Source organism: Oncorhynchus mykiss, chromosome 4 (genome assembly GCF_013265735.2).
Source record: "Oncorhynchus mykiss isolate Arlee chromosome 4, USDA_OmykA_1.1, whole genome shotgun sequence".
Classification (NCBI taxonomy): domain Eukaryota; kingdom Metazoa; phylum Chordata; class Actinopteri; order Salmoniformes; family Salmonidae; genus Oncorhynchus; species Oncorhynchus mykiss.
In genome coordinates this window covers 11,875,022-11,894,486 of record NC_048568.1, presented here as the reverse complement: position 1 = coordinate 11,894,486, position 19,465 = coordinate 11,875,022, and the positions used below count along the sequence as shown (strand labels likewise).

Genomic DNA, 19,465 nt, shown 5'->3' with positions numbered 1-19,465 from the left:
CATTTTTATTGCAGAAATATGTGCATGTCAGTCAGATGTTTACATCTCTATGAATAAATTATTTAAAAGAATGTTTGCATATTGTCAAGCAAATCTGAACAGTCTGTTAGGCTAGAATTGCTTCAAGAATCAAGGCTATAGACTTTTTGTTTTCATACAAGTATGTTGTGTGTTACTGTACAGTAGTTTGAGGCACATTTTCCTGGGGTTTTTACTCTGCAGATAGGGGTCTATAGCTTGTACAATGATGTGCATTCATTTTCAGGCAAGTGTTATGGATTGCTTGCCTTGTATCTATTTCTACTCTCAGTATATACAGTAATGATGTTTAGCTGCCTGGAATGTGCAGAGCTTGAGTCAAGTTTATGTAAAATTACACAACCTTGAAAATGACATTGTCAGGGACCAAAGCTTTGTTCATGTACAGGAGCCTGGGTGCCAGGCTCTTTGCTCTCTTGCCAACTCCCTATGGAATTGTCATGCCAAACATGTTTGGCTTGGCAATGGAGTAGGGAAGAGCACAAACGGATCTGGGACCAGGCTACTGTTCATGTTAGTCTATATGTAAAAACCTCCATTTGTTTTCTTACTAAGACTGCAGCAAATTGAAATATGTTTTGCACTTTAGAGTTGCCATGGATTTATTACCTGGAGATTCCGTCTGTTGCTTGACAAATAAAATGTCTGAACAACTCATTTTGTTTAGTCACCTGCTTTTATTTAGAAATGTTTTGAGATGTACCTTTTGTTGCGAAATGGAAAAAGTGAATATGTATACAAATTTGTGAGAATCTTAAGGCTTTTTTTATAGCTCAGAAATGGAGAGAATGGTGGCTCATGTGTTGGCTACTCTCCAAGTACCCACTCCTGACCATTATGTGGCAGCATGCATAAGTGTTCGTGATGCATCAGTAAATCCTTTCAAAGAAGAAAATAGTGGCTGCGCAGTCTTCCGGTGTCCTTGTACGACCATACGACGACTGTTGACGTGGAGCTATGTACCGACACATTCAAGTAAGATGCGGTTTAGTATGGTTTTGAGTGGAGTTCTTAATATAATTGTATTCCATCGGTCTGCCTTTTTTGTTAATGCATTCTCAAAGGTCACGAGAAGGCAGCATCACGAGCCTTTAGCGGGCATGTGAGGACATATCCTATCAGACTTGCGTTGGGTGCCCGTAGCTTCTCTATAGCTTACGTTCTGACAAGTCTTTATGGCAGACTAGCTAATTTGTTGAATATTCAGATAGACAGCGGCCTATTCCAAACCAGCGTTGATCTTAAAATCTCCAGATCTGTGAAACTGTGGTGCTGGTGTGGGGCTTAGAAATTGATGCCTCTTTTTCGTTGATTGACAGGCGCTCCAGCAGGTGTCGCGGCGGACACTGAGCACCAGTGCGCGCAGGCAGGTGGAGAACAAGGTCCCACATAAACAGAAGCATTTCCAGGTAATTGGCAGTTTACACTTAAAATGTCTATTTCAAGCTCAACATTAAAAACGTACTCTGATTTCAGTTCAATGTCAAGGAAAATGTCGTTTCAAATCAATGACAATGTGATATGTTTTAATGACTGGTGACATGTCTGCTCCTGTAGTTTCTTTTTACACGATGAAGCCTGAGATGCGTATAGTTGACAGATAAGTACATCTGAAAGATGGCTCACTGGGTTGGCGTTACTTATTTGCATGTAGAGTGTAAGTGTGGCTCCTGGTCAAAAGTAGTGCATTAAATGGGGAATAGAGTGCCATTCGGGACATAGACCATGGCATGAGATGAGAAACCCATGATCAAGGGAGGGTGATGGGACTGCCTCATTGGCTGCTTTTCAATAACTGCAAACTTGCTGTAAATGCGTTCTAAAACAGGTGCATTGCAGATCTTGCTGTCAATAATGAAAATGGCAACATGTTGCATTCTGTGGCTATCTAGACTGGTCCATTTTGGGGGTATTAATGACCACCCAACCACCTAGAACAGAGTTAGCTTTAGATGCACCATTGAGGCCCTTTGTGCCACTAGAAGCTGAAAGGAAGGTCAAGTAAGTCGATGTCCACTCGGCAAATACCACAGCTTTGGTGGGCTTAAAGGAAGTAGGATGCTTATACTGCATGTTGCTGTGCATGACATGAGTTTGATACAGTATGTTTTTCTTCACCAGGAGGACAATGGGATTCCAATTCATTTGAAAGGGGGTGTCAGCGACGCCATCCTGTACAGAGCAACAATGGCACTCACCATCCTAGGTGAGTACAGATGGACTCAATGGTAAAACATTTTATTTATTTTTTTAATCCATGGAGACACCAGATCTTGGTGTATATAGTCTAGTTGTGAATGACCACTTTAAGTAGTTCAACACCTTTGTAATAACACGATTTAATTAGTAAAAATGTTTTATGTTATTGCAGGATCTGCATATGTCATATATGAACTGGTTTGTGCCGCTTTCCCCAAGAAGAAGGAGTGACTCCAGCTGCTGGGCTTACCTGTTCTACATGACACCCTATTAGTTGTAAAAAGTTGTCTGTGTCATCGGGGTTGATTTGGCATGTCATAATGGCTTTTGTTTCATGTTCATGGGATCAATATTTATTTCTGTAATTTATTTATTTATTTATTTATTTATAACTGAGGATGATTAAATATGCCTCTCATTACCAAGTGGTCTGTTCTTTTTGTGTGTAAATTTTATATTTTAAGTACGGGACACCATAAACGTCAGTAGTGCGCAGACGAAAACCATCCTGTTGCCTCTGACCACAGAACATTGGTTGTCATTTTCTGTTAATGTGCCAACAATTTTGCATGTGGTATCGCCACCGTTTGTTGAAACCCAGCAGGTGATCTACTGGGCATGGCTGACATTTGTTGGTTTCTCTTGTCCTTTAAACTACACTGAATAAACAATGCTCACAATAGTCTGTATGGAGGAATGTTGGTGGTAGCCTACATCTGGATGTCTGGTAAGTGTTCATTAACATCAACGCAGGCAGAGGAAGAAAGGCGTTAACAATGTTGTTAATCTGGTTTGCTACTGACTTTCTCATGATGGGAATTATTATCCGTGCTGTAAATGGAAAGTAATCTTGTTTTAGAAATTTCCTGAATGGATATACACACTGATCTTATTATAAACAGCATCAAAGAGAACAATTGTGCCCCAATTTCAGGGTGTTAATTGCCTTGTTCAGGGACAGAGCAATCGATTTTTACCTTGTCAGCTCGGGATTTCGGTTGCTGGTCCAACTAGGCTACCTGACTACACTTTGCACAGTTTGGCAGGTTTAAAGCCAGTCTAAGATTACTTGGCTACATTTGGCCAAGAGCAGTCTTAAATGTATTCATCATGATACATTGTAAAGAAATTAGTATATCTACAATCAGAAAATGATGCTCCTATTTTGAAATGTCCCTTGAGCTCTAGCCTACAGAAATCAAGACTATATCATGGGAAAATGTCATGAGATGCAATTTGCAGTATATTTTTTTAAAAAAAGAAAAAAATGGTGATAGGCTATGCGTGCACGTTACGAAGTTGAGTAGCAGAAAGTGTTTTTATCAGACCTTTAACTCATGAAATGTAACGGTTTTTTTTTAATGAACTTATTTGCCCAAGGAACCAGCACTGCAGGAATTTTCTTTTGCATGAGCATTTTGCCTCTTGAGTCACTAGAGGGCTATGTCTTCAAGGGAATGGATTGAGTCTCACATTATGATCGGTCTATGGTCAGGTAACTGAATTCTGTCATAAAATAGTTCAAACGTGACTCTCTTTACATTCCATTAACATGCCAATTATCAACAATGTACATTTGGAAAAGTTAGTCTTCCAAATGATCTGTAGGGCTATAATCTGTATTTCATAAATGAGGGTTTATTAGACTGCTCCAATAGCCTATGTTTGATAGGCAGGACAAAGGGTTTGTTTTATCTTGGCCTAGGCCTTAATTCAGTTAGGCCTATCAATTCACTTTTTTCACCGAGAAGGAACCAGGACAGAAAGCATCACCCTTTCCCCGTGCTTTGCCTGTATAATTCTGATTGGACTGTTAATAATTTATTGACATTTTCTGAGTTGAATCCAAAGACCTATTAAATACTTCAATAACATAATACGTTTATAAATATTTATCTACTGACATAAAGCACATTAAATTAAAAGGACATGGTTACTGACTCTTAAACTTGGTCACTTAATAAATGCTATTGGGCTGTTGAAGATTTTTCCATTGTTCCATTGTCAAACAAAAATAACGGCTTAACGGCTGCCAGTAAAACATCTCCTGGTTTCCAAACGCAGATGCGTATCCCTTTAATTTGCAGTGGACTTGTGGATACAGCACATAGAGGGGCATCATTGCAAAGGAATGCAGAAAACTATGCAAAGTTTCCAAAAGTAATCCCCACACTTTGAGAGGCTGCACATGTCAATCCATGGCAGGGTTCCATGCTTGCTGGCTGTCGTAAGAGCCTACGATGTAAAAGGGAGAGTTGGGAACAGCCCCCTATTAAGTAGCAGATTGTGTAGAGTCTTCCCACTTGGAAAAAGGCTTCTTATCTGGGACCTCCGCAAGAGGAGCACTGAGTTTTCGTCTGTGCTTAGGCTACTTGATTCTCCTCAAGTGAAGCTTTTATCCATCATTAGGCAGAAGAGACATATCCAAAGAGGCTTTACTTTTTCGTATTCTGAGACCATAGAAAACATCATTTCCACAGGTCAGTATTGAATTAATTGAGTATGGATTGGACTATTGCTTAGGCTCTCTGAGAGGAAGATGGGGAGAGTGAGGTGAGTTGTGGTCATCCGGAGACCAGGGAAGTAGGCTAGGCTATCCCAAGATTGGCCTCTGGGCAAGTATTTTAGCATTTGCATATTGTTCATTTGCCTTATCATCACGGTGTCATGTTGGTTTGAAATTAAATATAGGCCATAATTATAGCCCAACAACCATGACGTAAATGCCGTGCGTGTTGGAATATTTGACTGCTTCTTCGTGTAATAATGTATGTGATGTAAAATAGAATTTAACTTGAGAAGAAACAACATATTGATTACTTGTTAGCGTATTCAGTTTTCGCTATAACACTTAACATCAACATGCAATGCAATGCTGGATAAAGATGGTCAAGTTTTTGAAATCGTTTGCTCTATCAGCAGCAGAGTGATGGCCAGTAGCCTGCATCTGGCGCACCTGCATTCTGGCGCCTTTGAATCTTTTATTTGGATTCTGTGTTGGGAGACCACGGAATGCGATGCATTGTGTTTTCATAGGGTTTATACAAGTTTGTGAAAGTTATGGTTTTTGTGTCTTGCTAGTGAGGCACAGCATTTCCATCTTCATCAATTCTAATGTATTCCTCAAGGCACGTTTTGATTTAGTGGGGACAGCCTTTTTGATCAGATACTACAGCAGGCTCACTTGTCCCATAGAAAAGTGTAGACCTACCAGGGACTATTTTCCACTTGTAGCTGTGCATTTAAACCGCATTGAAAGTTGATTGTGTGTTTTTGAGGATAATTTTAATGCTATTTAAGATGCTATTTAACAATATGTTAATTTATTAAGCCAATGCAATTGGACGTTCAATGGTCTTGCCATTTGTCTTTTATATTAACTACCCACTCTCAGTGTCATATCCTAAGTATCCCCTCCCTTGCATTTCTTTCACATTCTGTTGCTGTACAAAGGGGCATTGAAATGTACTTAATTCGATTTTTTTCCATTGATCTACACAAAATACTCCATAATGTCAAAGTGAAAATAAAAATTCAATACTAAAAAAAGGAATTAAAAATTAAACACCTGGATAGTGCAATATATGCCCAGTGTTCTTTTCAAAATTCTTCAAGCTCTGTCAAAGTGTTTAGCGATCACAGATTTTCAAGCAGATTGAAACATTATTTCACCAGTGAGTCCATGTAATTTATGTGATTTGCTAAGCCAAATTTTACACCTGAACTAATTTAGGCTCGCCTAAAAAAAGGGTGAATACATTTGTAAAATTTTTGTTATTAAATGTTTATTAATTTGTTAACATTTGTATAATTTTCCTTTCACTTTGACATTATGGCGTATTTTGTTTAGATCAATGACAAAAAAAATCACAACTAAATTTAAGTCAAATCCACTTTGTCACACAACAAAAAATCCAAGGGGGGTGAAAACTAATGATATAATACCCACTGTATGTATGAGTAGACTATTGGATGATAGGACATCTGCGAAAAAGTACAAAAATGTATACACTCACTACCTTAAGTCGCTCTGGATAAGAGCGTCTGCTAAATGACTAAAATGTCAAATTTTGCTTGTGGTCATTAAAGGTAGACTGTGTGTGGAAGGATGGCGCATTACTGAGATCCTTGTGTAATTGCCCGTGCCTTTTGTAGCCTCATTCATGTTCTGCTGAGCCAGAGAGAGAGAGCGAGTCGAAATGAAGATAAGGCTGTCTCTGGCAGCGGCTGCCTTCCTTGCAGTGCTACTATCCTCCGTCGAGGCTCAAGGTAAAATACCCCTCACCCGCTATCCTGTCCCCCCTCCCCCCTCCAATGTTCCTACTATTAATTAAACACATCTGATCCGAATGAAAATTACGCCCCCCCCCCCCCCCCATCTCTGTAGCTAGTTGTATCCGTTCTTTAACTCCTCAAGGTGAAATTACAATACTTTCACCAATGCATTTTTATTTTATGAATAAATGTTTGCTGAAATAAAATGTCTACAGTATTTGTATCTCATGTAGGCCTTTGCCTATAGGCCTATTTCATCGGTATGGATTCTTGTATTTTTGTTGTTTGAATAGGTTGGCTATTTCATTTGTCTTTTGATCCAATTTTCTCTGCCTATTAATTGTGACAGGTTGAATCAACTCAAACAAGTAGCCTAGGGTAGGTAGGCTAACCTTTTACTTAGTCGTCACTAGTTACCACAAACACAAAGTCTTACTTCTCACTAAACCCTGCCTATTTCTAAAATGTATATTCTTAAAATCTGGTTTGAAACCTAACCATAACCACACTGATAACCTTATGCCTAACTCTAACCTTAAATTAAGACCAAAAAGCAAATATTTGTTGTCATGAATTTTTACAGTAGCCCATTCAGACTTTGTGGCTGTGGTAACTAGTGACAACCCCTACACTTCCAAACATCACACTTTTAACTTTTGAGTACAGTTTATGGAATGCACAATTATATTTTTTTATCTAAAACTGGTTCAAATTGATTTTAAAATCTAAAAGTTCAAAGTGGAATACACTTTTAGAAAAAAGGGTTCCTAAAGGGTTTTGCGACTGTCCCCATAGGATAACCCTTTTTTGGTTCCAGGTAGGACTTTTTGGGGTTCCATGTAGAACCCAAAAGGGTTCTAGCTGGAACCAAAAGTGGTTCTTCAATCAGTTCTCCTATGGGGACATCCGAATAACCCCTTTTGGTTCGCGATAGCACCTTTTCTTCTAATAGTGTAGTAGGCTAGTCTGGAAATTAGTGAAGGGGCGACTCCCTAAGCATGATAGTTGTAGTGAAGTCTTTATTGCGCTAGGAGGGGCACTTGCTTGATTTTTTTTTTTTTATAGGACTTTGTCATCAGTACCTAGTTCCTCTAGCAGGCCCAACTCTCTGGTGAAGGGAAGAAATCTGTTTAAAAAAATAAGTTAAGTAATGATAAGGAGCCAGATAATGATAAAGGAGCTAGGTAATAATAAAGGAGCTAGGTAATAATAAAGGAGTTAGGTAATGATAAAGGAGTTAGGTAATGATGAAGGAACAAGTTAATGATAAAGTAACAAGTTAATGATAAATTAACTAGGTAATGATAAAGGAACTAGGTAATGATAAAGGAGCTACAGTAGGTAATGATAAAGGATCTACAGTAGGCAATGATAGAGGAGCTAGGTAATGATGAAGGAGTTAGGTAATGATGAAGGAACTAGGTAATGATGAAGGAACGAGGTAATGATAAAGGAACTAGGTAATGATAAAGGAACTAGGTAATGATGAAGGAACTAGGTAATGATGAACTAGATAATGATAAAGGAGCTAGGTAATGATAAAGGAGCTAGTTAATGATAAAGGAGCTAGGCAATGATAAAGGAGTTAGGTAATGATAAAGGCGCTACGTAATGATAAAGAGGCTTGGTAATGATAAATAAGCTTTGTAATGATAAAGGAACTAGGTAATGGTAAAGTAACTAGGTAATGATAAAGGAGCTAGGTAATCAAATCAAATTTTATTCGTAAGGAAACTTAAATCAGTTTTATCTCATTTCTATCAGCATGTTAAATGTGCAACCCGAGGGAAAAAAATTAGAGACCACCTTTACTCCACACACAGAGACGCGTACAAAGCTCTCCCTCGCCCTCCATTTGGCAAATCTGACCATAACTCTATCATGATGAAGGAACTAGGTAATGATGAAGGAGCTAGGTAATGATAAAGAAGTTACAGTAGGTAATGATAAAGGAGCTAGGTAATGATAATGGAAGGTACAGTAGATAATGATAAAGGAACTATGTAATGATAATGGAGCTAGGTAATGATAAAGGAGCTAGGTAATGATAAAGGAACTAGGTAATGATAATGGAGCTAGGTAATGATAAAGGAGCTAGGTAATGATAAAGGGACTAGGTAATGATAATGGAGCTAGGTAATGATAAAGGAGCTAGGTAATGATAATGGAGCCAGGTAATGATAAAGGAACTAGGTAATGATAATGGAGCTAGGTAATGATAAAGGAACTAGGTAATAATAATGGAGCTAGGTAATGATAAAGGAACTAGGTAATGATAATGGAGCTAGGTAATGATAAAGGAGCTAGGTAATGATAAAGGGACTAGGTAATGATAATGGAGCTAGGTAATGATAAAGGAGCTAGCTAATGCTAAAGTAACTAGCTAATGATAAAGGAGCTGGGTAATCAAATCAAATTTTATTTGTAAGGAAAACGCTCATCCTGAGGCGGCGCTCCTAGTGGCCAGGGACTTTAATGTAGGGAGACATAAATCAGCAGTGCAACCAGAGGGAAATAAATTCTTGACCACCTTTACTCCACACACAGAGACGTATGCAAAGCTCTCCCTCGCGCTCCATTTGGCAAATCTGACCATAACTCTATCATGATGAAGGAACTAGGTAATGATGAAGGAGCTAGGTCATGATAAAGAAGCTAGGTCATGATAACGGAGCTAGGTAATGACAATGGAGCTAGGTAATGATACAGGAGCTAGGTAATGATAAAGAGGCGTGGTATTGATAAAGGAACAAGGTAATGATGAAGGAGCTGGGTAATCAAATCAAATTTTATTTGTTAGGAAAACATTCATCCTGAGGCGGCATTCCTAGTGGCCAGGGACTTTAATGTAGGGAGACATAAATCAGTTTTACCTGATTTCTATCAGCAGTGCAACCAGAGGGAAAACAATTCTAAACCACCTTTACTCCACACACAGAGACGATTACACAGCTCTCCTCTCGCCCTCCATTTGGCAAATCTGACCATAACTTTATCATGATATAGGAACTAGGTAATGATTAAGAAACTAGGTAATGATAAAGGAGCTAGGTCATGATAAAGGAGCTAGGTAATGATACTGGAAGGTACAGTAGATAATGATAAAGGAACTAGATAATGATAAAGGAGCTAGGTAATGTCTAAAATTATTTTCCAAAAACGGAGAAAAAACATTCTTCAGAAGCTTCCATGACCATTCATATAAATGACAGATTACAGCACTGCCTTCTTCTCATTAAATCAGGCTATAATCAGGCTATAATATTCTGTTAGCATATCATATAGACCCCGTATTTTCAAAAACAGAGGTCATAGTAGCACCCACCCCCCACATTGGTAGGTTCCTTGTTGAATGGCTTGACATGTTGAGACCAGGATGCTCACTGACCAAATCTTGAACAAAACTTTTTGGCCCATCATTGAGGTTTGTGTGTGTGTGTGTTTGCGCGTGTTTGCGTGTGCATACCTTTGTGGACTGTGTGTACATGCGCGTATGCCTGTGCTTGCTTGTGGTGTGTGTGCTTTAATTAAGAGCTTCGTAACAAAGAAAATGTGGGTAGTACTGTATGGTTTTGATGGGTCCATTTGGAAACAGAGAAGGAGCAGACCATGGCCCTTGAGTTGATCTGCCAGGTTGGTGGTTCTCATTTTTGATATCCTGTACTGGACAAGCTTCGCTCAGGTCATTTGCTGTGCAAATTTGCATTCAATTTGTCCTGAGTCATGGCTTTTCAACAATATTTTAGAATGATATTCTTGATCTCCACCAGCTTCCCTTTATTTAGAAAACCCTTATTTAGACTAGAACCCCATACTTACACTGCTATGCACCACTGCACTATCCACTGGCACATTATCTTGTTATAGTTAATCAACAAGCAGATTAATCTTAAACCACTACTCATACTTATCATTTACTGTATTTGTCATTTTAGACATATTTAGACATTGTCATTCCTATATAGGCTATTTAAAAGGATACTCATGGATACCATTTTTATGTCTCTGCATCCAGTATGAAGGAAGTTAGAGGTAATTTCTCAAGCCAATGCTAACTAGCGTTAGCGCAATGACTGGAACTCTATGGTATCTACTAGCATGCTAGCAGTTACCATAGACTTACAGTCATTGCGCTAATGCTAGTTAGCAATTGCACTAATGCTAGTTAGCAACTTCCTTCAAACTGCCCGTGGAGACATACAAATGGTATCCATGGGTTCATCTGACTCTGGGGAAGTAGATAGCGGCCTTCACTGCCAAAGGCATCCCTTTAATACTTTACTCTTGTTAATGCTGTTTTCTCTTAATAGCCTAACTTACTTAAACCCATCCCCCAACAGACGAATATCATTTTAAAATATTTCTAAAATATGTTCTCTGGTCCGTCTTGTACATGGAAACTTTTGTCCGGTTCCTTAAGTTGTTATAAACAACTTTTCATGTACATGTGCATGATCTTCAGACAGTCCATTCACTGTGACCAATCACATTTATGGTTTGTTTTGCTTTTCTATTTGATTTGTGTTTTCCTAATATATTTTTTTCATTGTGGATTCTCACTACTTAGCGCTAGAGGGGTTGGAAAAGATGTACCCAATGGTCTTAAATGGCATTGTGTATTCTTTTAAGAGGTTTGCAATGGATGGGAGTCATACACATGGGTCAATCAAAAGCAACAATGTACTGAAGGCTATGTATGACTGCATGTCGGCCTTTACACAACCATGGTATATGAGGTATGAGAAGACTCCATTGTAAAATCCATTTCCACAAGTTTTATGAAAGGCATATGTTTTTGTCAGGTGACTCAGTTTAGGCATGACCTTATCAGCATGCAAAATGTTAGTTAGTCAATGTAAACAAAAGTCATTGTGCCCGTGGATATATTTTTTGACACCCTTTGTTATTCTCCTCGCTATATTGTATGTGCTTGAGTTGTTGACTGTGGTCGGACAGCTCAAACGAATGTCATTTTTCTCCAAAATGGCTGCTCGCGTCTCAAATGTTATGTTGCCTTGTCACCTCTTGCTGTTTGCCCCAACAATGAATCGGATAACTTCAACCTTGAAGTGTTGATTGTTGGGATATGTGTTACCTACACCTTATGTTTAATCATAAATACATTTATTTTTGCAAAAGCTGGAGTTAACATTGGCAAATTATTTTTCACAGTTGAACCACCTTCAGACTTGAGATTTAAGATTTTAAATGAGAACACAGTACAAATGACATGGAATGTTCCACTAACACGGATAGAGGGATTCAAGATACAAGTGGCCTCAGACACAGGTGAGTGGTCTGTTTTTCTGCAGGCCATCTCTCTCAACTTCACTACCTTTACTGCAACATTACCTGTGTAGCAAGCAATCACTGCCATTGACATGACAAAACACCTACATTTCCTGTTTTCACCAATTCAATATGGGATCCACATATTAAAAATTTCATGCACTGAACTCCTAAGATTGTTAAGGCATAAATTGCTTGATTTTTGAGATTCAGAATTGTTAATTTCCTTAACCCTTAACTTTTAACTTTTAACTGTATTATTTCCATAGACGAACCAACAAAACATGTATCCCTCCCTGCCACTGCCACTACGACCTCCATCACAGATCTGACACCAGACAAGGACTATGTAGTAACAATCATTGCATACTCTGGGTCAGAGGAAAGTTTGCCCATCTCAGGACAGCTCACAAGTGAGTCGTTTACTTTCACATCTTATGTAGACTATACTGATGAATGAAGTGAGTCGTTTACTTTCACATCTTATGTAGACTATACTGATGAATGAAGTGAGCCGTTTACTTTCACATCTTATGTAGACTATACTGATGAATGAAGTGAGTCACTTACAGTCACAGACATTTGTTTAGTCTACTGGTGATTGATTCAGACTAGAGAGAGGAATGACACTGAATCACTGCATGGCCTTTATCACAGAGGCTGCATCCCAAATGACACCCTATTCCCTATGCAGTGCACAATTTTTGTTTTTTACCAGAGCCCTATGGGCCCTGGTCAAAAGTAGTGCATTTTATATGGAATATGGTGCCTTTTGGGACACACCCCGCCCCCCGCCTCTTATTTCAAATCAAATTGTATTTGTCCCATACCGTGAAATGTTTACTTAAGAGCCCTTTCCCAACAATGCAGTTTAAAAGTAAGAACATTATCAAATAGATAAAAAGAAAAGAGTAACATAATAATATAACAATAACGAGGATATATACAGCCTATATACTAGGAGTACCAGTACCATGATAGTGTACTGGGATACAAGGTAGTTGGGGTGATTGATTGACATGTAAGTAAGGGGTAAAAAGCAGAAAGTCCAGGTAGATATTTAATGAACTGTTCAGCAGTTTTATGGCTTTGAGGTAGAAGCTCAGTTCAGGAGCCTTTTGGTCCCAGACTTGGCACTCTGCTGGCACTTGCCGTGCGTTCGTAGAGAGAACAGACCATGTTTTGGTTGGCTGGAGTCTTTGACAATTTTTAGGGCCTTCTTCTCACACCACCTGGTATAGAAGTCCTGGATGGCAGGGAGCTCGGCACCAGTGATGTACTGATGTGATGTACACCCTACCGTCTGTAGTGCCTTGCGGTCGGATGCCAAGCACTTGCCGTATCAAGCGGTGATGCGGCCAGTCATGATGCTCTCAATGGTGCAATTGTATAACTTTTTTGAGGATTTAGTCTACTGGTGAATGATTCCAAATGTATAGAAAGAGGAAGGACAATCCATGGCCCTAACACAGAGGCAACCCCTCTCCCAAGTCTAACAGTGATTAAAGTATGCTGTAATGTAATATGAACTGCTTGGTGGGGAAGCCTCCTTGGCACCAGTCCTTAGTTCTGATGCTAGAGTCCTAAGCAGCCCAGTCCGGGTCTTTAGAGATTACTGAGAAAACTGCCGTAACTAATTGCATCAGTCCATTATAATTTTGGAGCTGGCTTCGCCTGCCTGCTCGTTGTGACCCCTAATGGATTTGATTTTATTAGAGACAACCTCATCAAATGTATACACAAAGTATATCTTTATGTATAAATTCGAGAATACATTCCCCCCCCTCTCCATGCTACTAGTTGACTCTTTCACATTAAGGTGTTGTGGGTAAGGTTAAATATATTTATTCGTTGTTTTTTTTACTCACATTGTTCTTTGTCTAATTGCTTGTGTTTCAGTCCAATCAAGTGGCACAGCACAAGGAGGTCCCAGGAAACCACAGGTCACAGACTCAGTCAGTAAGTCCATTGCGTCATTGTCCTTTTCTTTTTCTGACATTTCACAGTTAACAACATTTTCCAGTTTGTTCATAGGCTTTTTTACATTTCTCTTATTGTGCCTGGTCTCTTTCCGTTGGTGTGTGGTCGACATCACAGTAGAGGGAGTTTCCACATATTATTCTATTCAATGCCCCATTGTATAGTCAAATCAGTTTTTCTCGAAAATATAGATCATAACGTTGCTGCCTGTCATAGTCAGGCTGTCAATCATGCTAAGTGAAGGAGTTTGCACATGCTCAGTGTGGGGGTCAGTGGTGTGGAGCTAACACCTGTGTCAGGGGGCAGGACCTGGAAGAGAACACAGCCAGGTTGAGAAAAGTAGAAACCTTTATGGATACAGCTCTTTACAAGAGCACTGTGGCCTCCCCCAGCATGCTTACTGCTACTTGGGGAAAACCTCTCTCTCAGACGTTTTTTCTATCCAGAAGGCATACCTGGAAAATACCTTCCAGGTAACCCCCTATTCACCCACTGTACCTTCACTGCACCTTTCGTAGTGTTCCCAAGACTGTACCCGCTATGAGGGCTTACATCTCAAAGTATCACCCTAATAGTTTATATAACCATTTGAGCTGGATGGTGGCTGCTGGGCTTATATCAATCGGATTATTCTTGACTGCACTGTTGATGCCACTATCCCTAACCCGGTATCTGGTCTCGTGAGGATGGTGAATGACCACTGGCTCGTCAAATACAAGTCTGATGAAGAGCCTGATGAATACAGCGCTGATTTTGGTATTCTGTCAAAAGGGATGGCTATAACATCAACATTTTTATTGCATTCTTTCCTCGTCACCTTAGGGTCCTATCTGAGCATTTGCATTTGCCAATAAGAAATATTAATTGATTTTCCATAGTTCCTGTCTAGTATATGAGTGTTAAGAGGGTAGTTTTCCTTGTTTTCTTCATACAATAATGTTAAAACGCCTGGACCAAAGTTTGCACCTGGAGGCTACTTTCATTGTTCACTGTATATATTTGCCCAGCAGCACTCTTCACATTGTTTTCTTTGGTCAATGATACAGCTATCGGGGACTTGTAAAGCTACGGAAACAGGACATGCTTCTCCTCAGCTCAAATAATTTGCCTCTCCCATTTTTTCCAGTCTATGCTACTTTTTTCATTTTCCTTCTTCTCTCCTTCTCTCTACCACTCCTTCTCTCTCAGAGTGCTCATTCAGTGCCATCACAGATTTGGTGTTCCTAGTTGATGGTTCATGGAGCGCTGGAAGAGACTTTAAATACATCCGTAACTTCATCTCTGCCATGGCGGGTGCCTTTGAGATTGGGGAGGACAAGACCAGGGTGGGCGTGGTCCAGTACAGCACTGATACCAAGACAGAGTTTAACCTCAACCAGCACGTGAAATGGGGCGAACTCCTCAGAGCCATCAACACACTGCCTTACAAGGGTGGCAACACCATGACAGGTACTTACCCATCCCATGTACAGTGCCTGGCTATACAATACACAATCATAACATAATACTAACTGACAAAGCCGTAGTTCGTCATTAACAACTCTCTGAGGTTGGTAGAGTGAATCGAATGAGCAATGTTATAACCAAAAGGGACGTCATGCCACTTTGTTACAGGTGAGGCCATGGACTATTTGCTGAAAAACACGTTTACCGAGGCAAACGGTGCCAGGAAAGGCTTTCCAAAGGTGGCCATGATTATCACAGATGGGAAGTCTCAAGACCCTGTGGAGAACATTGCCAAGAAACTTAAGAACATGGGGGTGGAGATCTTCACCTTGGGTATGTGACTACAGGCTACCTTTCTGTCATCTAACCCTGTTTATGTCTTACTGATACTGCTAATCCCGTCTATACATATATTCTATAGTCACGAGAGTAAATTGACGTATTCATATCACAACGTAAAGGATCCTGAAACCTACAAGTTAATAATGGTATGAAATGGGTTTCACAACATTTTGACCATGTTGTCATTCTTTCCAACTGAAGTTATGACATGGCCTGTTGAAAAATGTATATATTCCATAGTGAATCCAGCTGGTTGTTCTTAAAAGTGGAAAAGAAGGAAAGACCTCTTGCTTCATTTCATATCTTTATAGATCACTTGTTTTATTCAGTATAATAAGAACCTGAGAAACTATGCCGCAATTACATTCGGAATCATTTTCATGTGCCGCCATTGACTTTAACAAGGAGTGTTTGGACTTTATTGGTTTTAACTATGAATGAGTAAACCTTCTGAAACTGTCGGGAGATCAGAATTACAATGGTGATATGGAACATTTTCCCCAGTTTTTATAAGAGACCATATACATTTTACACCACTTTTTTGTTCTTTGTCCAATTTAGGGATCAAAGGAGCAGATGAGGACGAGCTAAAACAAATGGCTTCAACCCCCTACAGGACCCATGTCTATAATATTCTCAACTTTGACCTTATCAAAAATGTGCAGAAAGAGCTCATTACCCATGTGTGCTCGGGGGTGGACGATCAACTCAACTCGCTCGTCAGCGGAGAGGAAGGTAAAATGCAGTTTTACGACTCAAATGTTGGAAGTGGTTTTTGGCGTGGATAAACTTTGAAGAAATGATTAGAGATGAAGGAATTAATGGGGGTGGATCAAAACTTTTCCAGCTAGGGAGAGGAAGATCACTTCCTAACAAATTCCCGTCGTGATTTCTTTGTTGTGATTGTTCATTTACAGTTATTGAACCAGCATCAAACCTCAGAGTCATGGAGATGGCCTCCAAGTCTATGAGGGTGACATGGGACATTTCCTTTGGAGATGTCTCGGGTTACAAGCTCCAGCTGATCCCCATGATGGCCGGCAGCAAGCGCCAGGAGCTGTACGTGGGCGCCAGCCAGACCTCAGTGATGGTTACGGGCCTGTCTCCAGACACAGAGTACCAGATCAGCCTGTTTGCCCTCAAGGGCCTGACCCCCAGTGAGCCCATCATAACCATGGAGAAGACTGAGCCAGTCAAAGTGTCCCTTGGTGAGTATACTCTACAACAATATCTTAAAGTCATACTGTATGTCAGTCATTGTTGTAGTTATTCAGTGTCTGATTTTGTCATGACATGACAGATGTTTTTGTGTCCTCTTCTAGAATGTTCTCTTGGAGTAGACGTGCAAGCTGACGTTGTCATTCTGGTCGACGGCTCGTACAGTATCGGACTGTCCAACTTCGCTAAAGTCAGAGCTTTCCTGGAGGTGCTGGTGAACTCCTTTGACATCGGACAGGACAAGATTCAGATCAGCTTGGTTCAGTACAGCAGGGACGCTCACACTGAGTTCTACCTGAACACCCACCACGACATGAGCGCTGTGGTCAACGCCGTCCGGACGTTCCCCTACCGTGGCGGTTCCACCAACACCGGAAGGGCCATGACCTATGTCAGGGAGAAGATCTTCTTGACCAACCGAGGATCACGGCCAAACGTCCCCCGCGTCACTATCCTCATCACAGACGGGAAGTCGTCCGACTCCTTCAAGGACCCGGCCACCAAGCTGAAGAAAGCAGACGTGGAGATCTTTGCCGTGGGCGTGAAGGACGCTGTGAGGTCTGAACTGGAAGCCATTGCTACCGAGCCTGTGGAGACCCATGTGTACACCGTGGAGGACTTTGACGCCTTTCAGAGGATCTCCAAAGAGCTCACCCAGGCCATCTGCCTGAGGATTGAGCAGGAGCTCCTCAACATCAAGAAGAAAAGTGAGTAGGACCCTCTCTATATCTGCATGATGTAGTTATTTCTGTTAGTCAGTAAACCCATGCCAACTGTACTCAAGTGAAGATAATGGTTAACAATAATAGTAATTAGGTGGGTGCTTACATTTGTCGTATTCCACACATGTACATGTGTGAATTGGAATTTCTTTTTTGGCATATCCCACTCCCCCTGAGACCCCCTCGGAGAGTGGGGTCAAAGCCAGCGATCAGCCATTATTGATAGCGATCCTGGAGCAGTTAGGATTATGTGCCTTGCTCAAGTGCACATCGACATATTTTTCACCTAGTTGGCTCTGGGATTTGAACCAGCGACCTTTCGCTTACTGGCCCAACTCTCCAAACCGCTAGGCTACAGTAAGTAAAGGAATTTCTGAGCTAAATAGAATGTCTTGCAAACAAGAAATATGGGGAACATTTGTGTATGCCATATATTCTCAATGGAGATAATGGCCCAGCACCCAGTATTTCCAAAGTCTAAGATGTTAATGGAAGTGTCTTAGATACAGTATGTTTGCAATACAAAAATAAATGCTACCATTCTTTGAATTACATAGTAAAAGTAAATCCGGGGCACTTAAATGAATATGATATGTTACTTTTCATATGGTATGTATTCATTTGTGGAAGGCCATCATCCATGTGACAAATTACAATTCGTATGATATGTTATGAATTGCAGTTCATACAATATTTTACGAATTGCAATTCATACAATAAGTTATGAATTTTCAAAACGTATGATATGTTACGAATTCCAATTTTTTGCTAGCCTAGGGGTTAGGTTAAAGGTAGGTTAGCTAGCATGCTAAGTAGTTGCAAAGTAGCTCAAATGCTAAAGTTGTTTGTGATGAGATTCGAACAGTGTGTAAAGTGTGAAGCTAACATCTGGCACAGACAGTATCATACAGCGCCATATGGCAGCAAGCAAGGAGCACAGATTTCCGATGTATAACTTACATCCGAAACATTAGTCAGTTTTTACATTTTTGATTTATTGATTTTGAGCAAATAACCATGTTTTGACATACTATACATGAGTAATTTGATGAATTGGATGAATTGTGGCAAAAATATTTTTTTCTACACTTTATTAATCAATGTAGTTTTGATCAACTGCTTCTATTTGGACAATTCTGAGAGAATAACTCTTGAAAATGACTCCACTCTACCTTGGTCTTGTTGGTCCATGACCTGAGAAGTAGAAGAGAAAATCCTAAGAGTGTATACAACATATGCTTGCAATTACATCTGTCACAATACTCTTTTCCAAAGTTATCATCTTCTGTTTAGCAATGTGTTACACACATGTAAAAGCTCTTGCCCTCTCAGGGCAGTAAGATGACTTGCATGTGGAAATATAATACCAAATATTAGTCGCTCTGCATTACATGGCCAGTGTATTGCGTAACTCACACAAGGTTTGGTTACTCATGATATATTCCTTACATAATAATCTATTATGACAACATAAAGAACTGTACACATAGAAAACAATACACTAATGGAATAGAGATGTTTGAGTGTTATTGAGGCTCCATCCCAAATGGCACTTGAGTCCCTATACAGTGCACTACTTTTGACCAGAGCCCTATGGGAGGCTGGGAATAAGGTGCCTTTTGGGACGCATCCTGAGTGTTGTGACCTAACGTGTAGTCATCTACCATCTCCTCCAGGCTTACTCCCACCGAGGTTGTTAACTTTCTCTGAGGTTGCCGCCAGGAGCTTCAGAGCCACTTGGGAGACCGATGCCCTCAATGTCCTGTCCTACCTGATCCAGTTCAGACCTGCTGCTGACGTCAACGGGGACTTTGTGTCCATGTCCTTGCCCGGGGACATGCTCACCACTCTGCTGCCTCACCTCACGCCCCTCACCCACTACGAGGTCAACGTCTTTGCCCAGTACACCGAAGGAGACAGCTTCCCTCTGAATGGATTCGAGACCACACTAGATG

At 40.3% G+C, this 19,465-nt stretch overlaps 2 protein-coding genes across 9 annotated transcripts in view; both read left to right on the top strand.

The window, feature by feature from the left end:
- Nucleotides 1–917: 917 nt before the first annotated feature.
- Nucleotides 918–2,659, top strand: LOC110522088 (cytochrome c oxidase subunit 7A2, mitochondrial). Its single transcript, XM_021600181.2, has 4 exons — nt 918–1,014; nt 1,359–1,448; nt 2,161–2,245; nt 2,411–2,659. The coding sequence occupies exons 1-4, from the start codon at nt 997–999 to the stop codon at nt 2,467–2,469; spliced, it is 252 nt and encodes an 83-aa protein (XP_021455856.1). The 5' UTR covers nt 918–996; the 3' UTR covers nt 2,470–2,659.
- A 1,856-nt stretch (nt 2,660–4,515) lies between these two features.
- The window catches only part of LOC110522086 (collagen alpha-1(XII) chain), an 89,582-nt gene continuing 74,632 nt past the window's right edge, over nt 4,516–19,465 (top strand). For 3 of the 8 annotated variants that reach the window (XM_036975632.1, XM_036975631.1, XM_036975633.1), the window contains exons 1-11: nt 4,517–4,718; nt 6,394–6,507; nt 11,686–11,802; nt 12,072–12,215; nt 13,702–13,761; nt 14,971–15,231; nt 15,397–15,561; nt 16,132–16,305; nt 16,488–16,778; nt 16,893–17,495; nt 19,187–19,465. In XM_036975632.1, the coding sequence (XP_036831527.1) occupies nt 6,438–6,507; nt 11,686–11,802; nt 12,072–12,215; nt 13,702–13,761; nt 14,971–15,231; nt 15,397–15,561; nt 16,132–16,305; nt 16,488–16,778; nt 16,893–17,495; nt 19,187–19,465 (2,164 nt within the window). In that variant the 5' untranslated portion in view covers nt 4,517–4,718; nt 6,394–6,437. Of the gene's footprint in view, nt 4,719–6,393; nt 6,508–11,685; nt 11,803–12,071; nt 12,216–13,701; nt 13,762–14,970; nt 15,232–15,396; nt 15,562–16,131; nt 16,306–16,487; nt 16,779–16,892; nt 17,496–19,186 lie in introns of all 8 variants that reach the window. The other 5 variants (XM_036975637.1, XM_036975636.1, XM_036975634.1 and 2 more) reach the window with 4 other exon arrangements.